The sequence below is a fragment of the Lindgomyces ingoldianus genome (assembly GCF_010093535.1).
Source record: "Lindgomyces ingoldianus strain ATCC 200398 unplaced genomic scaffold BDR25scaffold_23, whole genome shotgun sequence".
Taxonomy (NCBI): domain Eukaryota; kingdom Fungi; phylum Ascomycota; class Dothideomycetes; order Pleosporales; family Lindgomycetaceae; genus Lindgomyces; species Lindgomyces ingoldianus.
Window position 1 is genome coordinate 57,141 of NW_022985184.1, and position 18,094 is coordinate 75,234.

Consider the following 18,094-nt stretch of genomic DNA (forward strand, 5'->3'; position numbering starts at 1 on the left):
ACCAAGGCAGCAGTCTCGTATAGCCTCCGAGTCGTGGGTGTAGAACAGCGGTGGGTGCAAGCGAATGGTTGAACGTGATCAATTTGTTCCTCCACAAAAGAGGTAAGGATCGTCCCGTCAACGAGTCTCCATAGGCTTGGACAAGAAGGTTGCGTTGTCAACCTCGCTGTGCCTCAGCCACGACGTCTCAGAATTATTGGCCCCAAGCGCTTGATGCATCACGCCACAGGCAACGAGACAAGAACCAGCAGGACCAAAATTCTTACTCAAAGGAAGTTCTTGTGATTCAAGACACAAATTTCGTTCTCAGCGCAGCATTAGTGGCGTCTTCCATTCCCCTTGATATTTGGTCCATTACGTTCGCAGATGATGGGATACTCGATGCGTTTCCGAAGGAACTTCTCTGAATATTCAGCCTTACTGGCGTCAAATATTGAGCCACACTAAGCCACACTCGTCCTTCATGCATGCAGGCACTCATTGCAAGACTTGATTGCAAGACTTGAGCAGGGTGGTAGTAGCTGCTTCCAGGTCGTTCCAGCATCCCTTGGCGAAGGTAGGACGTTAAAAACTTTGCTGCTCCAGCCTTTTTACTCTAGTTCCCTTTGGAAAGTACCCTACTGTCCTCTTCAAGCGTACTTCTTCGTATATGTTTGTGTCCCGCTATGTCGCTCATCGACACTGTTGGGGCTACCACTCTCTTGCGAGAATGCAATAAACGAAAGGCTCGAGATTTTATCGAGTCGCTCGGTCTCATAAACACCAATCCAGGACGAGCATCTGCTAGGTTTGATGATCCTAAAGTAGTTCAGCTCAATAAAAGAGTCATCGCAGCAGTCGATGCCGTGTTTGACAAAATTGGGAAAACTCGCGCTGATCGCCAGGCTCATTTGACTAATGAGGAGGTCCTCGATGACTGGATAAAAGAACTTTGTGCTGTCTTTGGGCCGGAACTCTGGGGACGATCAAACCGTAACCACCTACTCACTGCTGGATTATGTGAGTTATATCCTAAAGATCTATATTTCGATGTAGAGGAGGACCGAAAAGCGTACGTTGACTTTGCCTGTCCTTGGATGTTTCAGGGCGCTAACTAGAGGAAGAATTGAACTTTATCTTCGCTGCTGGATTGTTAAAAGAGGTTCTAGAAGGGTGGGATCTGAAAGGGGTAAAATTAGAGAAGTCCAGAATAACCAAACCGCCGGCTCATTCGAGAAGGCAAAGAAGCCTCTGGCCGGAAAGATTGTCGACGTTTCGGATTCTGACTCCTCTTCCTCATCCTCTTTCGAAACTTCCGGATCTGGATCAAGATCCACCACAGCTCGCGGTAAAATGGCCGAATCTTTTTATCGTGCTCCGCCGGCGAGAATGTACCCTACGCCGCAGCCCCAACCTATCCGAACACAACCTACTGAAGAACTATCCGTCAGAGCTACTGCGAACTCTTCTTGCGCACGAGATGCAGCTGATGATCTCATGAACGATGATCTATACGCTCCGCCATCACAGGAAACATCAAGCGAAGATGAAGAGACATTCTCATCGCGTGCTAGATTGAACAAGAGAAAGCGTAGGGACAGCGTCCATAGAACGCCACGTGGAAAGCTTCCGAAGGTCCATATAGCACGGAAAGCAGGAGTAGGCATCGATGTCTCAGATATAAGTGACCTATATTCCGTTCCACGCTCACCTTCAGCTGTTTTCACCGCTGATCCGTTCCCCACAACCTTCGATAGACGGAGGATAAGAGCATTCAATGAAGTAGAGACGTTCCCATCGAGAGAAAGTACTATCCAGGAACAAGATGCAGATAATCAAATCAACGATACCATTAGTAAGTATTCGTCCTAATTTAGCTACGCGACTCGAAGGCAGGCCGCTGACTGCAAGTATCAGACCAGATTTGGAAAGACGTGGAAGCCGCTGAGACTAGTAACCCGTCGCCTCCCTTCATTTGTCATGGTCTTCCTGCTAGTCTACTGCCGAGCTGTTCGGTCACTGACTCCGTCATTCCGAGCGACACGCAATATGATGTGATTCCTGTTCGCATTGACCTTACCGGAACCGATACGAGCATCGACACTGCAATAAATGAGCCTCGCTCCGCGACCCTTGCACCAAATAAGACAATACTTCCGGCGTTTACGGTGACAGAGGAGAATAAACTCAGGAGGGAGCTTTTCAAGCTTCTTCTGTCACGGTTCAGTGACCTAAATCAGTTCAAATCCGAACTTGACCACAAAGAGCCGGAAGACCGATTGAATATGTTACTAAACCAATTCTGGTTCAACGATCTTGAATGTCTCCGCATGACAGAAGACGACCGATTCGTCGATCTTCAAATGGCTTTCCAAAGCTGGATGGACATGCGCACTAAACTGCACGACTTTCAAATCTCCTCGGAGTATCTCGGCAAGCCGGGGGACGAGTGGCAGGCATATCTTCGTAGCTTAACTTCGACTGAACAGCGTTCTCGTGCTTGTATAGCTCTGATGGACCTCCGGGATTCCTTGGGAGATGGAAACACGATTGTGAAGGATACGTTCAACAAGAACATGATGACAATCTTTGATTTGTTGACCAAGATACCGGACTGCAACGGAGTGGAGGCATTCTGTGGACTTGCTGATTACAATAGAAAGTTGCTTGCGTGGTTTCCATAGGGCAGGAGGAGAAGCTGCATATTACATTTCAAGTAGGTACACTGTCTCTATCAGACATCACGATCTTCAATGAATTCAATTTGTATTATAAGTCTTTAGCGACTAAAGCTATAGATGTCTAGAGCTAAAGATTAATTGTACAAGCTCTCACACCTGGATTGAAGGGCACCAGTAATCTGCTATGCACAAGACCTCTTCCCGGCCACGTCCAATCCGATGCCGAATCGTAAACCTCGACTGCCCATCACTGAAACACACAAACTCCTCGCTGTCCATCTTCGCATTGCCTGCAACCTCGCCTTTCTTCAGCGCGTCGGCTCCTGCAGTGATGTTTGACGTAAATGAACTAGCCTTTCCTAATATTGCTGTGTGCTGTGTTCCTTCCCATGGTACGGTAGGATCGCTGACAATTGCGACCTCACTTGGAGCTGAATTCGTGTCGATTATCGGTCCATTCGGGTAGTATGCTACCGCTGTGTGCTTTGTCGCCGGTCTGTCATCTAGGCTGCACAAGATGAGCTGTGTGCAGTCGATTGCGTGTTTCCGTTGACAGGTGACAAGATATAGATTGTGTTTCGAGCCGAGAGCGGTGTCGATCGTTGGAGCTCCGTCTACGCAGCTGAAGAGCAGAGCGAGGGCGAAGATCGCGAGGGTTTTGGCAAACATGGTGGGCTGCCCAACCTGTACGTAGAATTTGAGGGTAGCGTTCCACGAGCTGGAAAAACGGTTTTGGTGTCCGTGTTTGTTGACCTGGCATTGGGCTATATCTACTTTCGTTCGGGCCTGTCGGCAACATCATCAAAAGTGCCACTGCCACGGGAAAATTGATCCTAAAATTGGGGCCAGCATGACGGCATTCTTCATCTAAGTTGAAGTTGCGCGACGAGTCATTGTTGAATCAATATGATCTATCAGAGCTGTGAGCCGGGTGTTCGGTCATAAGGGAAGGAATCGCAGACCCTGAGTTTTCCCGGTGCAAATCCATGCCGTGTAGGCTACAGTTCATTCGTCCATCCATTTCAACCTGCATTTTCCGTTCTCCCATTTGGCGTACTAGATGTTAATCGCAACAGAGGGGCTGCATAAGGATTGGAACAATATTTCGATGTGCACGGGGCCGCATTCACGGATGGGGAACCGAAGGATCATTGCACGAGTTCCATCCACCGGTTATCTGAAAGTGAGTGACAATATTAGGATAACCAGAGAATTGAGTTGCTGGGCACTTTCGCTAAACTCATTTTTGCTATCGCTTGATTGCCTGCAGGGACCCGTCCCAAGAAATGATGATACTCCGAAGGGAGCGGTATACAACCACGATGGGAGGAATCCCGAGTGATTCTTTGAGTCCGAAACCACGACTACGAGACATTCTCAAGTTCAAACTATTAGCTTGACTCAGTTAGAAATGGGAAGCATACAGATACCTACCCTGGAAATTTGCAGATTTGTCAACGAGCGAGTTTGTGGCGTTTTTAAGGTCTAACTTGGCTTGAGCGATTACTTATTTGAGTTAGTGGCATTTCTGTATAGGGTTACCACGTCCTAAATAGGCATAGTGTCCCTCCTCGATAATGAACTGGACTTGCTTGTTGACCAGTCTGGAAATTTGGAGCAGAGCTTCCATCCCCTCTTTCAATCCATGTACCCATATCAGAACACGCAACCATCACGAGCGTTCTCGTTGTCGTATGTTGTCTCTCTCTTCAGCTCGCCCAATCATCTGAGACTACTTCTTGGAGCTGCTGCAATCTATCTAAACTAAGTAGGTCAGAAAATTTTGACCCCTCATTCGTTGGAGTCCGACCCGTGGGCGTTATCCTCGCCGGCGGGTTATGTGGGCTTAGAGAGCCATAAATTATTCTACCACGCTTATCTTACCACGTTTATTATTCCACTGTGGATTCCCTGGTTACTTACCCTTATCATTTACAAAGCTAAAGGCCAGGCCCAGAGTGCCGCTGAGTTGCACGTCATGTGCTTCGGAGGCTGAGGCTGTTCAGATAAGACGAACGTCTAATGGGTTATCTTGGGTTCATGGGCGGCCCAAGCAAGTTCAAGGTGCGCAACATGTGGACCTAATCGGTGTGATCGACCTACGCAGGCCAACGCAGCCCCTCCTCGAAGTGGGATTTCGGGCTCAGTTAACCGCTTGCTCTTATCTATAGTTCTTTACACAACTATTTCAAACAAGAACACCTTCTTATCAAGCGCACGTATTACCATCGCGATGATCTTTGAAGTCTTTAGTACAGTGGTTTTCGCCTGAAATATAGTCCAGTTCGTGAGCTTCTCTTTCAAAGTATTTAATGAAGTGATGGCAGTTTATCATTTGCGTACTGGAATAACACGAGAGGCTGAGGATATTAAAGCCATTACCTAGAACTTAAATATTCTATGTATGAATAATTCTCGGGGTAATCGCAACTGAGGTTAAAGCTTGGCTTCGCAATAAGGTCGAACCATCTTGCTAATTCTCGTGGAAGACTAGAACTAAGGCAGCCGAATTGCTCTCATCCTTGAGGCTCCAGAAAGCTAAAAATTCTGAGTTCAAGTGGAGTAGCTTGCGAGCTGCACTTGCAGTACCCTGTGATCAACAAAGAATCGATGCTATGCGAGAGAGGCTAGAACTGATATCGCTCCTAATCGATAGTGCAACTGCAAGTAATGCAATGGTACATCTTGCCGTAGCTTTTAGCTTGCCGTTGACACTAGCTTATGAAAATGGTGGCAGACCTCCCGAAATAATCTATCAACTGAACGAATAGAAAGGGTGGCGGTTGGGTTCTGATATGACGTATCAAATCTCCAGCCTTAGAAGTGAGATTCAATATGCTGTCAAAGCTCTAAGAGCAGACCTAACTGAACGCCTATCACGAAAACCAAAATTCTTAAGAATAACAAAGAATACGCTTAAGAGTGACTTACCACACTCGATACTGCTAGTACCAAATACTGCGTCTTCATTAATGGCCTCGACGAATATATAGGTGACCACCATGAGCTCATTAACATATTCTAGTGTTGGATCAAATTTAATGTCAAACTGTGCATAGAAAATAGGCCTTGGGATGAGTAGATATGTCCCCCTCTGAAATAAGAAAGGAAATCTGCTGACATCAGTAGATCACGTGATCAGTCCTTTAGATACCTAGGTACTGACGTGGTCGAAATTGGAAGTGCCACATTAGACGAACCCAAACATCATATCCTTGGTGGGTCTTCTAATGGAGTTATTAATATTCTAGTTGGACGGAAATTGACGACCCTCATGAAGAATTTCTTTCAAGACTCATATACCAGGTGGCAGTTCACGGCCCGAGCAGCTGTGCGACCAGTACACCGCTCTCCGAAGTAAAAATGATGGAATTTGTCCAAGAAGATTTCCGTATAGCTGGATAGCTCGTCGGGATTTCGAGGACGGTTATCGCAAATCATGGAAAAGGAGGATATCATGATCGGTGCCGAGGTCTCTTTCAATCAAAAGCAACTGGTATAAGTATGCATCTCCACAACGGCTGTTCATGGAGGTGGCATTCACTTTGGAGAAGAACAGATTGAGAGAATTGTTAAAAGCGAGGAATATCTCTGCTCGAATGAGATGCTTCAATGCTGATCTTGAATGTTCTCACGGCCCCTAGGGTCTACGTTGGAAGTCCTACGTATCTCAACTATGACCTTCGTGGAAGTGTATGAAAGACCTCAGTTGACGTGGTATTCAAACTGATGAGGGGGTTTTACCTCCACGAGCGTTCATATAGCAAACGTTGTAGAGAGGAGTATGTGGGCTAGAAAGACTACCTAGAGATAACCTACATCACATGACGTAGTGTTTCACCTCACTATGAGTCAGCGCAGTAGTAGTCGCTATTTTAGTACTAGTACCTTTCCTTATTTAGACTAGCGTCCCTTTAGTCCTTCACTATATAGTTAGCTCAAAGCCCCCTCAAGCTCCTTAGACCTTACATCTCTGCTCAATCCACCTAGTTTAATTCTCACCTGATTGACGACTCGGAACTCCATCAGCTCTAACCATGCGATAGTTTTTATGTTGTTCTAAGCTCAGTGAAGCTTTATACGGTCTCAGGTGCATACTTCCTCATTGATGTTAAATTCTGCGAAAAATTTCTGATTTATCAAGCGCACTCTATGCTTGTAAAGTGGAGGTATATACTGGATACTCAATCACCCCAAGACACGTGTCACAGTATGTGGCCTATATTATACGCCATGCAGGATGTAGAGTGCGCATTGCTCAAATCTCTCTTGGGAACAGAAAACCTGGACAATCTTACAAAGTTGCATTCAATCCCGCTACAGGAATATAAATAGAGGGAAATCTGCTGAAGAAACAATAGCGGTGATAACGGCAGACTCTCGATTCCTCAAACTCCAAATTTGAAATCCATCGTTCTTCCTAACACTTTCTAAATCACAATACAGGGCTGTCCCGTGCAGTGTTATACGCGCCGATTAGTTGATACTGATTCGTATCTCTCCTCTCTATCTTAAGCTCGGATTCCCGGCACCAAGATCCTTCCCAGAAGCAACTCTAAGGTCTGGACGAAACAGAGTCTTCCAGCAATGAGCGCAAATTCGGCCATGGCGATGGCTTTTCCAGCACAGTTTGTAGACCAATGAAAGGGATGATAACAGGTTCTAAGTCAATCGACGCCCCGACTGTGACTCCAGTTTCGCCCGAAGGAATATATCTTTTTGGGCAAAATCTGTTTGGGTCGCTAAAAGTGTCCCCATTACGGCCCAAGTGTAGCCTGAGAATCCAACCACGACCCCCTTTAGGAATTAGCCTCCGTTAATAGCTGTTCCACAGGGGGGCACTTCTCAACCCAACTCACAAGGTCTAGGAGGCGTTAAGCGCAGGGCTTCGTCGATACATGCTACAGATATGAACATGAGGACAGTTTTGGCCCATTGAAAATATCTTTGGAAGATGCAAATGTACCGCCGATTTCCTTCGTAATCTTCAAGTATGCCGAGGCATTGCGGGAAAGAATCCAGATATGACAGTTGACACGCTATCTGAGCCTGCAATAATAAGAAGAATTGCTCCAGCCCCCAGAGCTTTCTCCATATATGCCAAGTCGCCTATGTCTGGATTTTTCGCATTGCACAAAAAGCGGAACATATCCATTCTGGGCATGTTAGTATCCTTGATACCCTTTTCCTCTTCTATCCTTCGCGATACGATGTCATGGATAAACTGATAGTACAGCTTGACTCCTTTCGGTGTTATCAAATCGAAAAAAATCCATTTAGCCTTCTAGGTTTAGCCCAGACAACAGATTCCATGAACAGGGATTGGTAATCTGCAACTAGTCAGCCACTGTCTATTTTACCATTTGTGGCGACACGAAAGGAATCACCACGCTCGCTTTCACTTGCCTAGTCCCTTTTCGGCAGCTGAGTTTGACCGCTAGTCCGGCATACTCTCTGTATCTCAGAGAGGTACTCATCGTACGGAATAGAGCTATGTGTGGACTTAGCCCTACTCACTTTACGTACAGCATAACCAGGTGTCCCTCTTCGTCATCATCGGGAACAGGGTGCTGCTCTTGCTTAGTAGGCTCAGTCTTGGAGATCCTATAGCGATTGCATGTGTGTTATGAATGCCTTTACACGCAAGGTAGCGATCAAGGCATTGGAGAAATCTAGTCACATTTTGACTTGTTTCCTGCTACTTCTGGAGATATTGGAGCAAGAGGAAGTCGATCACATATTTAGGTAGTGAAACAAAATTATAGTCATATTGAATCGCTACCCCACTAGTTCCACAGCGCTGTCTAAAACTTCCGACTTCATCCCAAGCATTTGATGTGCGGTTATACTTATGTCCTGGCCCCCCATCCTAAATCTAGCACCGTTAAGGTGCTCCATGCCATGGAAACGAGAAAGGGGCTATGACAGGGAAGTTATAGGTCCTCCACCGCTCATCGATTGCTGACTCCACTCTTTCGTGCTTTGGTGCTTTCCGCTCAGGCGGCTAGTAGAGGATGAGACCCTATATCAGCCCGCTCAACATGTGCGGTTCAGGATAGATAGCTGGTCGTCGGAATGGAGAGGCCATCGAAGGAGTATGGACCTTCCAATATCTGCTTCACACTTCAACGCTCGATCCAAACAGAGACATGACCAGAGCTTTTACGTTGTTCCTCATCTGTAGAGCCCATATAGTGAGTGGGCAATATATATGCGGCGGCCAAATGTAAATGCAATGTTGAGAGCGGTGATAGCGTAGTATAGGATTCCATGGGGGGAACACGTCCTTGGACGTAGCATCTAAGGAGACGGAAGCTGGCATTGGCATTGGAAGCTATTCAAGGACACGTAAATGAAGACGTAGAAAGTGGTATTAGGGATCAGTATCTTCAGAGTGGGTGACGCTAATGCTACAAGAAGGGTCCTTCTGAACATGAGGACGATTGATAGTTTGATACACATTAGTGCAGCGACTGTGAGGGACTGAGATGCCCAGTGGAGCTGGAGGGGACTTCTCAGCCGAACTCGGTAGCGCCGGAGAGAAGTCTTGGACCTTGAAGTATCGCTCAACCTGCTCTAGACTCAAGAAATTCTGATGTCGCCCTAGTTCGGCACCAACCGATGCATTCGACATTGCTAGCATTGCGATGCCGAAGCACTAGCGCATAGCGAGTAAGGACCATGACCTCGTTCAGGGAGGTTGCGCCAACGTACCAGCGCGAGGCCGAATGTAGCATCGTCGCGACCGAGCCGGCTAAGTTTCTTGCACCCAATAGGATATCAAACAGAAGAAACGAGAACTGAAGTCGCCCAAAGAACGATGGCAACAACGGTATCCGCAGGACCTTGGTAGTCGGGTGATAACGCAGCTGTAGGGTTGTGTGTTCCTAACAAGACAATGTGGTTGGGAAAGACTTGCACCTGTGCATCTTATTAATCTTGCAGTTGACAAGGCTACACCACTGCAAGAGAGCATAGCAAGGTATCCTGCTATCAGGGCCTTGGAACTCGAGTGATTGCTTCCATACTGGAGAATGAGGACTCGCACGCTTCGACGCCCCGAAAAGAGCTCGTCACGGCTAAGACAATGCAGGGTTGAATGCGGATGAGAGGGGATGCGTTCAGCTTTGCCAAATGCCACATACCCTCCTTGGACGTCGCTTGGTCTGAATTTAAATATTCCACCTGAATTCATAGAAATTTGCTTTTTAGCTCTTTAGCGTGGAGTCTGCTTAGCTCCGACGTTGCACAAATGAAGAGTGCAGGTTCTAACATGCGGCCCGCGTCTCGGCAGCGAGGCTTGCAGCCGACTTCCCCGATGCCGCGACTCAAAAACCTGAAGGCTGCTGCAAGACGCCTAATACAGAATTGCAGAATGATAAGACGGCTCGGGCACGGATCTGACCTCTCAGACTGGTGCGCGTGCGGCGTTCTGGACAATATTGTCTGACAGCGGCTCTTTCGTCTCCGCCCATCGCAAATGAACAGAGCAGCAGCAGCTATCTAGCCGTCAAGTTCTTCGAGCCGTCTAGCGAACTAACGCGAAACCCCCACGGTGGGTTAATGCTCGTCCCGGCTTTGCGACCTAAGTTAATTCATACGCCAACATCTCGTGCTGCAATCTCTAGCTTGTGATCTTCTTCATCGAACTTTCTCGCGGGACCTTGCGGAGGAAATTGATGGACAGTATGGCTGACAAGGACGGCGCCATCGACACGCTGGTGGAGGAATACAAAGATTTGAACGCTCCTCGCAAGGAGCAGCCCATAAAGCCGATAGACTTCCCCTCTGGCTCCGGTCCGGTGAACGTCTTTGAGGTATGGAAGTCGCAATCAACGTTCGCCCACTCGGATAGCCTGACATACTTCAGCGCTACATCAACCTGGCTGCCATTGTCAATTTCGGCTTCACTCTGCAAGCTGGATGGGAGACTGTCGGTCTCACTTTACAATACGTCTTGTACAATGGCGGCCCAGCGTCACTCGTCTACGGAGCCATCCTCGCAGGTGTTGGGTCCACTGCAATTGCTACCTCTCTAGGAGAGATGGCGTCAATGTCAGCGAATCCCGCAGAGGCTCCTTGAAACATGATCCCACGGTACTGACGCAGCTGCCCCAGAGATCCGACAGTTGGCGCTCAATATAGATGGTCGGCTCGTTTTGCGCAGAAATGGCCAGAGTTCTGGGGTTTGATGCAAGGTATGTCTGTGTCAATTTGACAGCGCCAACCATTCCTGACCGCAATCCTAGGTTGGGTAACTGTGTTTGCCTGGATATTCAATGTCGGGGCTAGCTTGTCTATCCTGTCGAACATGGTACAAGGCCTTATCCTCTTCCACGACCCGAGCTACAACCCCAAGCAATGGCATGGGACATTGTTCATGTATGCATTTATCGTTATCCCAGTCCTTTTCAACCTCGTCCTGCGAAGAACGCTCAACGCCCTCGAGATTATCGGGGGTATCTGTCACGTTCTGTTCTTTATTGTTGTGATCACTGTCCTGTCTGTTACGGCTGAGCGTAGCTCCGCCGGGTTCGTCTTTAAAACTCTTACTCATAATGTGAGTGGCTGGACCAATCCCGGTGTTGCTTGGTGCCTGGGGCTTCTGACGACGGTGTTCCCCATCACCAGCTTCGATGGTGTTCTTCACATGAGTAGGCTTGCCTGGAGACTTTCACCGATCAGACATACTAAGGGGTTATGCAGTTGACGAGACCAAGGAACCGCGGAAGCGAGTTCCAAAGTCCATGATAATCTCCGTCGTTCTGAATGCCATTATGCAGTTCGCCTTTGGCATCTGCATATTGTTCTGTTTCGGTGATTATGATACAGTGGCTGCATCAGGGCTACCTCTAGTTGAGATTTACTACGGAGCGTGAGTGCCCGCCTATTAGTTCAGCATTTGCACAGCTCTAATAAAATCGAACAGGACCAAGTCTAAGGCCGGCGCAACCATCTTAGTTCTTATGCATGCCATCATCTTCCTGATCTCACTCTTCAACATATTCGCCTCGGTGTCGCGCTTAGTATGGGCTTTCGCTCGGGATAAAGGACTTCCTTTCTCAAAAACTTTCACCTACGTACGGCTTCCATCGAGATATGTCACCTGCCTAGAACCATTAGCCTAACGTGAGTTGCAGGTTCACCCCACGCTCCAGATTCCGATCCCAGCCTTACTCCTCGTTGCCTTCACATGCGCTGCACTCGCCCTCATCAATATTGGATCGACGGTCGCCTTCACCGCACTCGTCTCTCTTCCTACCGTAGCGCTCTACATATCATACTTTATCCCAATCGCTCTCCTTACCCTGCGTAAACTAGCGGGTAAGCACCCGAAATATGGACCATTCAAGCTCGGCCGCTGGGGTCTACCTATCAATCTCTTCTCTCTCGTGTACATCATCTTCGTCCTCATCTGGATTCCGTTCCCGCCTGGCAAACCGGTGACGGCTAAAACTATGAACTATGCGGGCCCCTTGTTCCTTGCGGTCATTGTGTTTGCGCTTTTGGATTGGTTTACTACGGGCAAGAAGAGGTTTGTTGTACCGACGGGCGCGATTGATCTTCCAGAAAACGATAAGGAAATCGTAGAAAACAGGCATTTGTGATCTCGGAATTTGCAGTAGGAGTCTTCCTTGTGGGGCTTGCAATGGTCTGCAACCACGTCAACCTACGGACTCTCCTGCGCGGTACAAACCTACCTAGATAGACCCTGCTATCTGCAGGAGCCTTCAAATCCGCGTGCAAATTTCAAACGTCTAGTATTTACGTAAAAACGACCTTCCTGTCTCCAAATTATAATCAAGACGTTCCCAAATTGTCCGAAGTCGCACGAGCGTGTACCGACCTGCACAGTCTTGCAGCAATGTGCGCCACAGAAAACTTTCGGCACGCGCGTCACCCAATCAATTTCCTCCCTTCCCACCCCCCGCCAACTCTTCCCCGGCTGCCTGCGATAACCTGCGTTCGGAGGGGAGTCTCGACAGGCCTGAGCGAAAGTGCTGCGTGGCACTTGTGCTGCTCACATGTGAGGTGCTTGAGTGATGGGTCGGTTTACTTGGCCAGCGCAATCTTATAATATTCAACTGTCATTGTCCTGCTGCTCATTGCGAAGTTCTTGCCTCCGATTGGGGGCCTAGATTAGCGATGATGGATTATTCGATCTTGAATGCAGGGAAGGGTGTGTCCGGAAATTATTCAGCCCTGGAGATTATTCGCTCTTGCATGCTTCCACTCTTCGTATGGGTGAGTGATTGATCGTTTCTTAATGGGTCGTGTGCGATAAAGAGACAACAGGCGAAGACTTACTGAAGAGATGTAGTACTGTCTTATCCTTCTCTATCGTCTCACATTCCACCCTCTATCGCGATATCCTGGCCGTCTATCAGAGAGACTTTCAGACTGGCCTATAGTATACTATTGTATCAAGGGTAATCGACATATCAAGCAATTACTTGCTCACGAGAAATATGGTAAGCTATATCTCTTTTCCTTGTACAGTCTGTCTACTCATCACTTGTCCCCTCTCTCCCCTCCCTGCATTCATCCCAACGTTAGTCTTGCAGGTCCAATCGTCCGCGACGGCCCAAACAGTCTCTCCTTTCGCTCTCCAGAAGCCCTGAAAGCCATCTACGGCAACAATGCCCACATTAAGAAGGGTGATTGGTACCTAACCCTCGATATCTCAGCCGGCGCGCCCTCTGTCCAAATGGTGATTGACCAACACCAACATGCTCTCCGCCGACGCGTCATGTCTCCAGCCTTCTCGGAGAAGGCACTTCGGGACGCCGAGCCGCTCATCAACACCACTGCACGCAAACTGTGCGAAAGACTAGCAGAAGCGCTGAGCTGTACGAAAGATGAGTGGAGCAAAGGATTCGATCTGCAGGTGTGGATCGCATATTACGGGTATGATTTCATCTCTGACCTAGCTTTTGGGCGGAGTCTTGAGTTACTAGATCGCGAAGAACACCGATTCGTCCCTCCCACACTCAGGAGCGCAAGTCAGTTCTTATACTACGTTGGCTACCTTCCGTTCGCCGCCCTGGTCCGCCCATTAATGGGGACATCCGTGCAGGATTACTTTCCTGGTCAGTCGGCGAGAGATTCGCTGAAGTACACTGATCTTGCGAATTCGAGACTAGCGGAGCGTATTGAGAGGGAAAAGAAAAGGAAGGAGGGGGGTGGTGGGGCAGAGAGAAAGGACACTTTTCACTATTTACTGAATAGTAGGGATCCAGTGACGGGGAAAGAGTTCACCGTGGAAGAATTACAGGCCGACACCTCTTTGCTCATCGCGGCCGGTAGTGATGGTGTCACATTAGCTTCGTGTGCGCTGCTCTTTTACGCCCTTCAGCAGCCGCACATTCTCCGAAAACTAATCAACGAGATCCGTGAGGCTTTCCCAACAGTAGAGGATATCCGCACGCCGAAATTGAATGGCTTGCTGTATTTGCATGCTTGTATAGAAGAGAGTTTACGAATGGCACCACCGAAACCAGGGAGCTTGCCGCGGATTGTGCTGCCTGGTGGCACTGAAATCGATGGCCAGCATATTCCCGCCGGAACCACAGTGGGAGTCTCACACTACGTGATCCACCGTAACGCAGATGTTTTCCCAGAGCCTAATATGTTCAGGCCTGAGAGGTGGATAGTTGGAGATGGTAACAGTGCTGAGCAGCTTGCAGCGCAGAAACGAGCGTTTTGCCCTTTCGGCATTGGTCCAATGAACTGCATCGGCAGGAACACAGCTTATCTTGCCATCAAACTTGCGCTTGCGCACTTATTCTGGCAATTTGATTTTAGAGTTCACGGAGACTTGATTGGAGGTGGCAGCAAGAAAATGGAGGAAGGGCGGAGGGATGAAACTGAGTACCAGATGTACGATTGGATTATTGGATTTCCGAGTGGACCTATTGTGCAGGTGAGGTCAAGGGTCTGAAAGCGTGGGTTTTTATGTGCGGGCAAGTTATTAGTAGTTTTCGAAAGCGTGTATACGGCATTCTTTTTATTCCATAAATTGCCACGACAAGCCTCTATGTTAGCTCTGCTCTTTACCTAATATTCTCAACCCCTAGACCCCTTATCTCGCGAGCTACCCTCTCGACTTAGATATTGCAGTTTTACAAATTAATCCATGTGCAGATCCATGAAAAGACGAAAGGGAGGCGTTAGAGCTTAGGAGAGGAATACGAAGATGCAACAATGCGTAGAATACCTTGGACAACTAGACATGGAACGAGAATATTCCTAGTGCTTCCACTGTAACATAACTACGTTAGGATAGTGTTTCTAGTTTCTAGTCAAGGTACACTGGGTAGATAATTGTTTGAGAATGCTCTGTCCTTAATCGGTCCAACCCCGACAAAGGCTTTCCACCTTCGTAGTCTCCACTATAATGTGAGAGACCATTTATAATCCCTCCATCACCTTCGCATGCACATCGGGATTGTTGACAGCAATCTTCACTTTCCTTAGCATTTGACCGCAAGAACAAGTAGTGAAGTACCTTAATAAGAAAGTTAACTCTCACCCAAGCTAATACAGCATTCGCAGGATCAAGTTTCATAACAGGGTATCCGATGCGCTCGAATCTTCTGACTCAACACGTGATATTTTCCAAAATATACCAGACCTTCACTTCTATTTCGCCGCTTATTCTAAAAGGGTCCACGTTTTCTGACCATTGCAGATGTTTGGGTTCTCAAAACCCCTTCAGGAATGAGTCAATGCCCCCCCTTTTTTTCTTTGAGACATGATCACCTTGCAACCGAGCCGAAATAACGCAGCTAACGAAACCCTTATCTAGCCTAGTCGTAACCTCACAGCCCCTCATCACTCTATCAACACGTGCCATTCTCACACCCTTCAACCCACAATAATATCCACCGTTGTGACATACAAAAACTACTGTTTTATCAAGCTTGTCCGACACCTTCTGGTCTCCAAAACTGGGGTTGGTCAGAGAGACAGCTTCAGCATGCTCGGTGACGCGTCGACTGAGTATTCTTTTGCACCACGATCGCGTTTCAGCAACAATACCAGCATCAACATGTCTTCCTCTTTCGAAGAAACATTTTGGCGAGCTGTCAGTCCGGGATCTGAACGGCTTTTGGCGGGTGTGGTGCTCGCTGCTGCAGGATCTGGCACGGAAGGTAACATTCGACTTTTTTATTCGCTGCTGTCGTCAAGTTTTCATCTTTGATCGTTGAAAGCCGCATATCTCACATAAATAGATTAGATTAGAGAGGTGATAAGGGTGTATCGAGTCTACAACGCTGCGGACCTATTAGTGGAAAGACATAGTGCTACTTCCTAATCCTGTTAATTATGCGAATATCCAAGCACATAACGTCTTTAGTATTCTGAATTAAGTCCTGCTAACAAGTATCAGCAGATGGACGGTCGCAGCAACAAGATTATCTCGCCGCGTATGGCACAATGCAGCTCATACCGGGCTCTCCCCCGGTATCTACAAAGACGGTTATGTGGTTGGCATCTTGTACTAAACTTATTGCAACTATCGCGGCGCTGCAGTGTGTCGAGCGAGGCCTCTTCGATCTTGACTCCCCCGCCGATGTCGATCGGCTTCTTCCGGAGTGGAAAGGTACGCAAATCTTGACTGGTTTTGACAATGAAAAGCCCGTGCTTCAGGATGCCAAAGAAAAGATAACGTTGAAACAATTGTTGAACCATACGAGCGGTTTAACTTACGACTTCTTTCCCGAGTTGTTGCGATGGAGGAAGTCGCGTGGTGAATCCCCTCTTACGTCGCGTGGGCCAATCACTGAGATCTTCACACACCCGTTGATCTTTGAGCCTGGGACTAGCTTTGCCTATGGGCCTGGTCTTGATCTGGCTGGATTAATGGTTGCAGGGGCAAATGGCTGCACTCTGGAAGAATACATGCGCAAGAACATCTTCGACGTCCTTGGCATGGACGACACATCATTCCACCCACGAGAGTACAACGATCTTGCTACGCGACTGATGCCGATCACTGCTCGAATTTCTCCTAACGGCCCTCTAGCCGATGGGGAAAATCTATATTCACCAGCCCAGCTCCTGCACCTCGAGGCGCAGGATGAATACGGTGGTGGGGGTCTCTTCGGCACGGCAGAAGACTACCTGAAGCTCCTCAAGTCTATTCTACGGAACGACGGCCAGTTGCTCAAGACAGGGTCAATTGATCTCATGTTCACACCTTCCATATCGCCCTCGTCCAAAGATGCACTAAATAAATGGCTCTCAGATCCTGCTTACGCGTCTGCTGCGATTCCAGGTGAGCCGCCTGTGGGAACTGCGGGATGTGGAGAGTGGACGCACGGCATAGGAGGCTTGATTGGGCTGACGGACAAAGAAGGTGGGCTGAAATCACCGTGGCTTCAGTGGGGAGGGGCTCCGAACCTGAAGTGGTGGATTGACCGAGAAAATGGTAGCTGCGGTATCTTTGCGACGCAGTTGGGTCCACCTGGCGAAGGGAAGCATCAAGTACTGACAAACCTCTTTCAGAAGGAAATGTCAAGAATTTTTGGAAAGAACGCAGCTTGACAACGCCTAGTATGTTTTCGGATCCGAGTTCGCTGTCCTCGCAAGATGGGTTGAAGCGTTTTGGGACGTCGTGAAGGATGGTCAGTTTATTTTCCAAACTAGGACCAACGGAATAGTAAAGACTACTTTCAAAGCGCCACCAGAAACGGAAGGAAATGGAAGCAAGTTCTAGGAATCGAGGCGTCTTATTGCCACAATCATACCGTGGTGGATTCGCATTCATGACGTCGGGTTCTACGATGGGCTGTACAGCACCGAGTTTAGATTCAGAAAGATGCCATATCTTCCTTACTGCTTCCATATCCTTCTTTCTATTTTCGATGTGATCGAGTATTACCATTACAACTGGCAACGAGCATCCGTCAGTACTGTTACTTTCCCGAAAACCTTCGGATTCAGCCGTAATGTGATGGCTCTTGTCGAGATGCTATCAAGATATTCGGGACGCAATGCAAGGGAACTGGAAACATCGTGGCGTTGGACAAAGCCTAGGGTACCTCCTTGTAGATGCGCTGAATTAGTACACATATGCGTGATCTTCCTAGGCTACTCCTGATTTCAAGCACAATCTACCTCTACCATTCAGAAACTACCCTATTTGCTCCCCGTGTCTACTCCCCTATAGTGGTTCTTGGGTTTGATCCAATCCTCTTATGACTACTGTCTTTGAGTTCTATGGCTAAGTCTTCCTGTTGCGTTTGCTAAAAGGTCAACCTCCCAGCTAGCACAGCAGAAGGATATATATAGACGGATAGCTGTATGCGACACTTCCACTCCTCGTTCCTCCCTCGCTTTGCAAAACAAACTGACGCAACCTCAAGAACCAAAGAACCTGATCCGAAGGATCGATAGTGACGGCAACCAAGGCATGTTTTTGTATATTG

At 48.0% G+C, this 18,094-nt stretch overlaps 7 protein-coding genes across 7 annotated transcripts; 5 read left to right on the forward strand and 2 right to left on the reverse strand.

Moving 5' to 3' along the window:
• Nucleotides 1–620: 620 nt before the first annotated feature.
• Nucleotides 621–2,811, forward strand: BDR25DRAFT_343980 (uncharacterized protein). Its single transcript, XM_033693886.1, has 3 exons — nucleotides 621–1,051; nucleotides 1,104–1,834; nucleotides 1,897–2,811. The coding sequence occupies exons 1-3, from the start codon at nucleotides 666–668 to the stop codon at nucleotides 2,661–2,663; spliced, it is 1,884 nt and encodes a 627-aa protein (XP_033545506.1). The 5' UTR covers nucleotides 621–665; the 3' UTR covers nucleotides 2,664–2,811.
• On the reverse strand, nucleotides 2,811–3,378 carry BDR25DRAFT_343981 (uncharacterized protein; the record flags this gene model as incomplete). The annotated part of the gene is made up of 1 exon (XM_033693887.1): nucleotides 2,811–3,378. The coding sequence occupies exon 1, from the start codon at nucleotides 3,327–3,329 to the stop codon at nucleotides 2,811–2,813; it is 519 nt and encodes a 172-aa protein (XP_033545507.1). The 5' UTR covers nucleotides 3,330–3,378.
• Nucleotides 3,379–3,566: 188 nt separating this feature from the next.
• Nucleotides 3,567–4,811, forward strand: BDR25DRAFT_357024 (uncharacterized protein; the record flags this gene model as incomplete). The annotated part of the gene is made up of 10 exons (XM_033695741.1): nucleotides 3,567–3,582; nucleotides 3,607–3,713; nucleotides 3,751–3,770; nucleotides 3,807–3,969; nucleotides 4,012–4,129; nucleotides 4,161–4,175; nucleotides 4,223–4,359; nucleotides 4,465–4,635; nucleotides 4,667–4,724; nucleotides 4,768–4,811. The coding sequence occupies 10 exons, from the start codon at nucleotides 3,567–3,569 to the stop codon at nucleotides 4,809–4,811; spliced, it is 849 nt and encodes a 282-aa protein (XP_033545508.1).
• A 58-nt stretch (nucleotides 4,812–4,869) lies between these two features.
• Nucleotides 4,870–9,855, reverse strand: BDR25DRAFT_357025 (uncharacterized protein; the record flags this gene model as incomplete). The annotated part of the gene is made up of 36 exons (XM_033695742.1): nucleotides 4,870–5,002; nucleotides 5,043–5,107; nucleotides 5,152–5,250; nucleotides 5,295–5,354; nucleotides 5,400–5,469; nucleotides 5,522–5,776; nucleotides 5,823–5,874; nucleotides 5,928–5,954; nucleotides 5,999–6,136; nucleotides 6,180–6,280; nucleotides 6,342–6,386; nucleotides 6,485–6,501; nucleotides 6,663–6,719; nucleotides 6,759–6,843; nucleotides 6,870–6,944; nucleotides 6,982–7,053; nucleotides 7,100–7,176; nucleotides 7,229–7,322; nucleotides 7,351–7,435; nucleotides 7,503–7,514; nucleotides 7,576–7,645; nucleotides 7,690–7,901; nucleotides 7,978–7,990; nucleotides 8,021–8,132; nucleotides 8,178–8,264; nucleotides 8,303–8,332; nucleotides 8,363–8,446; nucleotides 8,479–8,579; nucleotides 8,627–8,655; nucleotides 8,702–8,791; nucleotides 8,827–8,975; nucleotides 9,007–9,070; nucleotides 9,102–9,241; nucleotides 9,276–9,547; nucleotides 9,611–9,687; nucleotides 9,717–9,855. 36 exons carry the CDS (start codon nucleotides 9,853–9,855, stop codon nucleotides 4,870–4,872), a joined length of 3,288 nt encoding a protein of 1,095 aa, XP_033545509.1.
• Nucleotides 9,856–10,521: 666 nt separating this feature from the next.
• On the forward strand, nucleotides 10,522–12,268 carry BDR25DRAFT_230973 (amino acid transporter; the record flags this gene model as incomplete). Its single annotated transcript, XM_033685365.1, is given in 6 exon segments — nucleotides 10,522–10,715; nucleotides 10,779–10,866; nucleotides 10,882–11,314; nucleotides 11,367–11,535; nucleotides 11,590–11,740; nucleotides 11,801–12,268. Coding segments are annotated over 6 exon segments (1,503 nt in total), but the record flags the coding sequence as incomplete, so codon positions are not given.
• Nucleotides 12,269–12,776: 508 nt separating this feature from the next.
• Nucleotides 12,777–14,622, forward strand: BDR25DRAFT_372470 (benzoate 4-monooxygenase cytochrome P450). The gene is made up of 3 exons (XM_033697229.1): nucleotides 12,777–12,905; nucleotides 12,982–13,132; nucleotides 13,226–14,622. Exons 1-3 carry the CDS (start codon nucleotides 12,807–12,809, stop codon nucleotides 14,599–14,601), a joined length of 1,626 nt encoding a protein of 541 aa, XP_033545511.1. The 5' UTR covers nucleotides 12,777–12,806; the 3' UTR covers nucleotides 14,602–14,622.
• Nucleotides 14,623–15,711: 1,089 nt separating this feature from the next.
• BDR25DRAFT_372472 (beta-lactamase/transpeptidase-like protein) lies at nucleotides 15,712–17,305 on the forward strand (the record flags this gene model as incomplete). Its single annotated transcript, XM_033697230.1, has 2 exons — nucleotides 15,712–15,814; nucleotides 16,057–17,305. 2 exons carry the CDS (start codon nucleotides 15,712–15,714, stop codon nucleotides 17,208–17,210), a joined length of 1,257 nt encoding a protein of 418 aa, XP_033545512.1. The 3' UTR covers nucleotides 17,211–17,305.
• Between the last annotated feature and the right edge of the window lie 789 nt (nucleotides 17,306–18,094).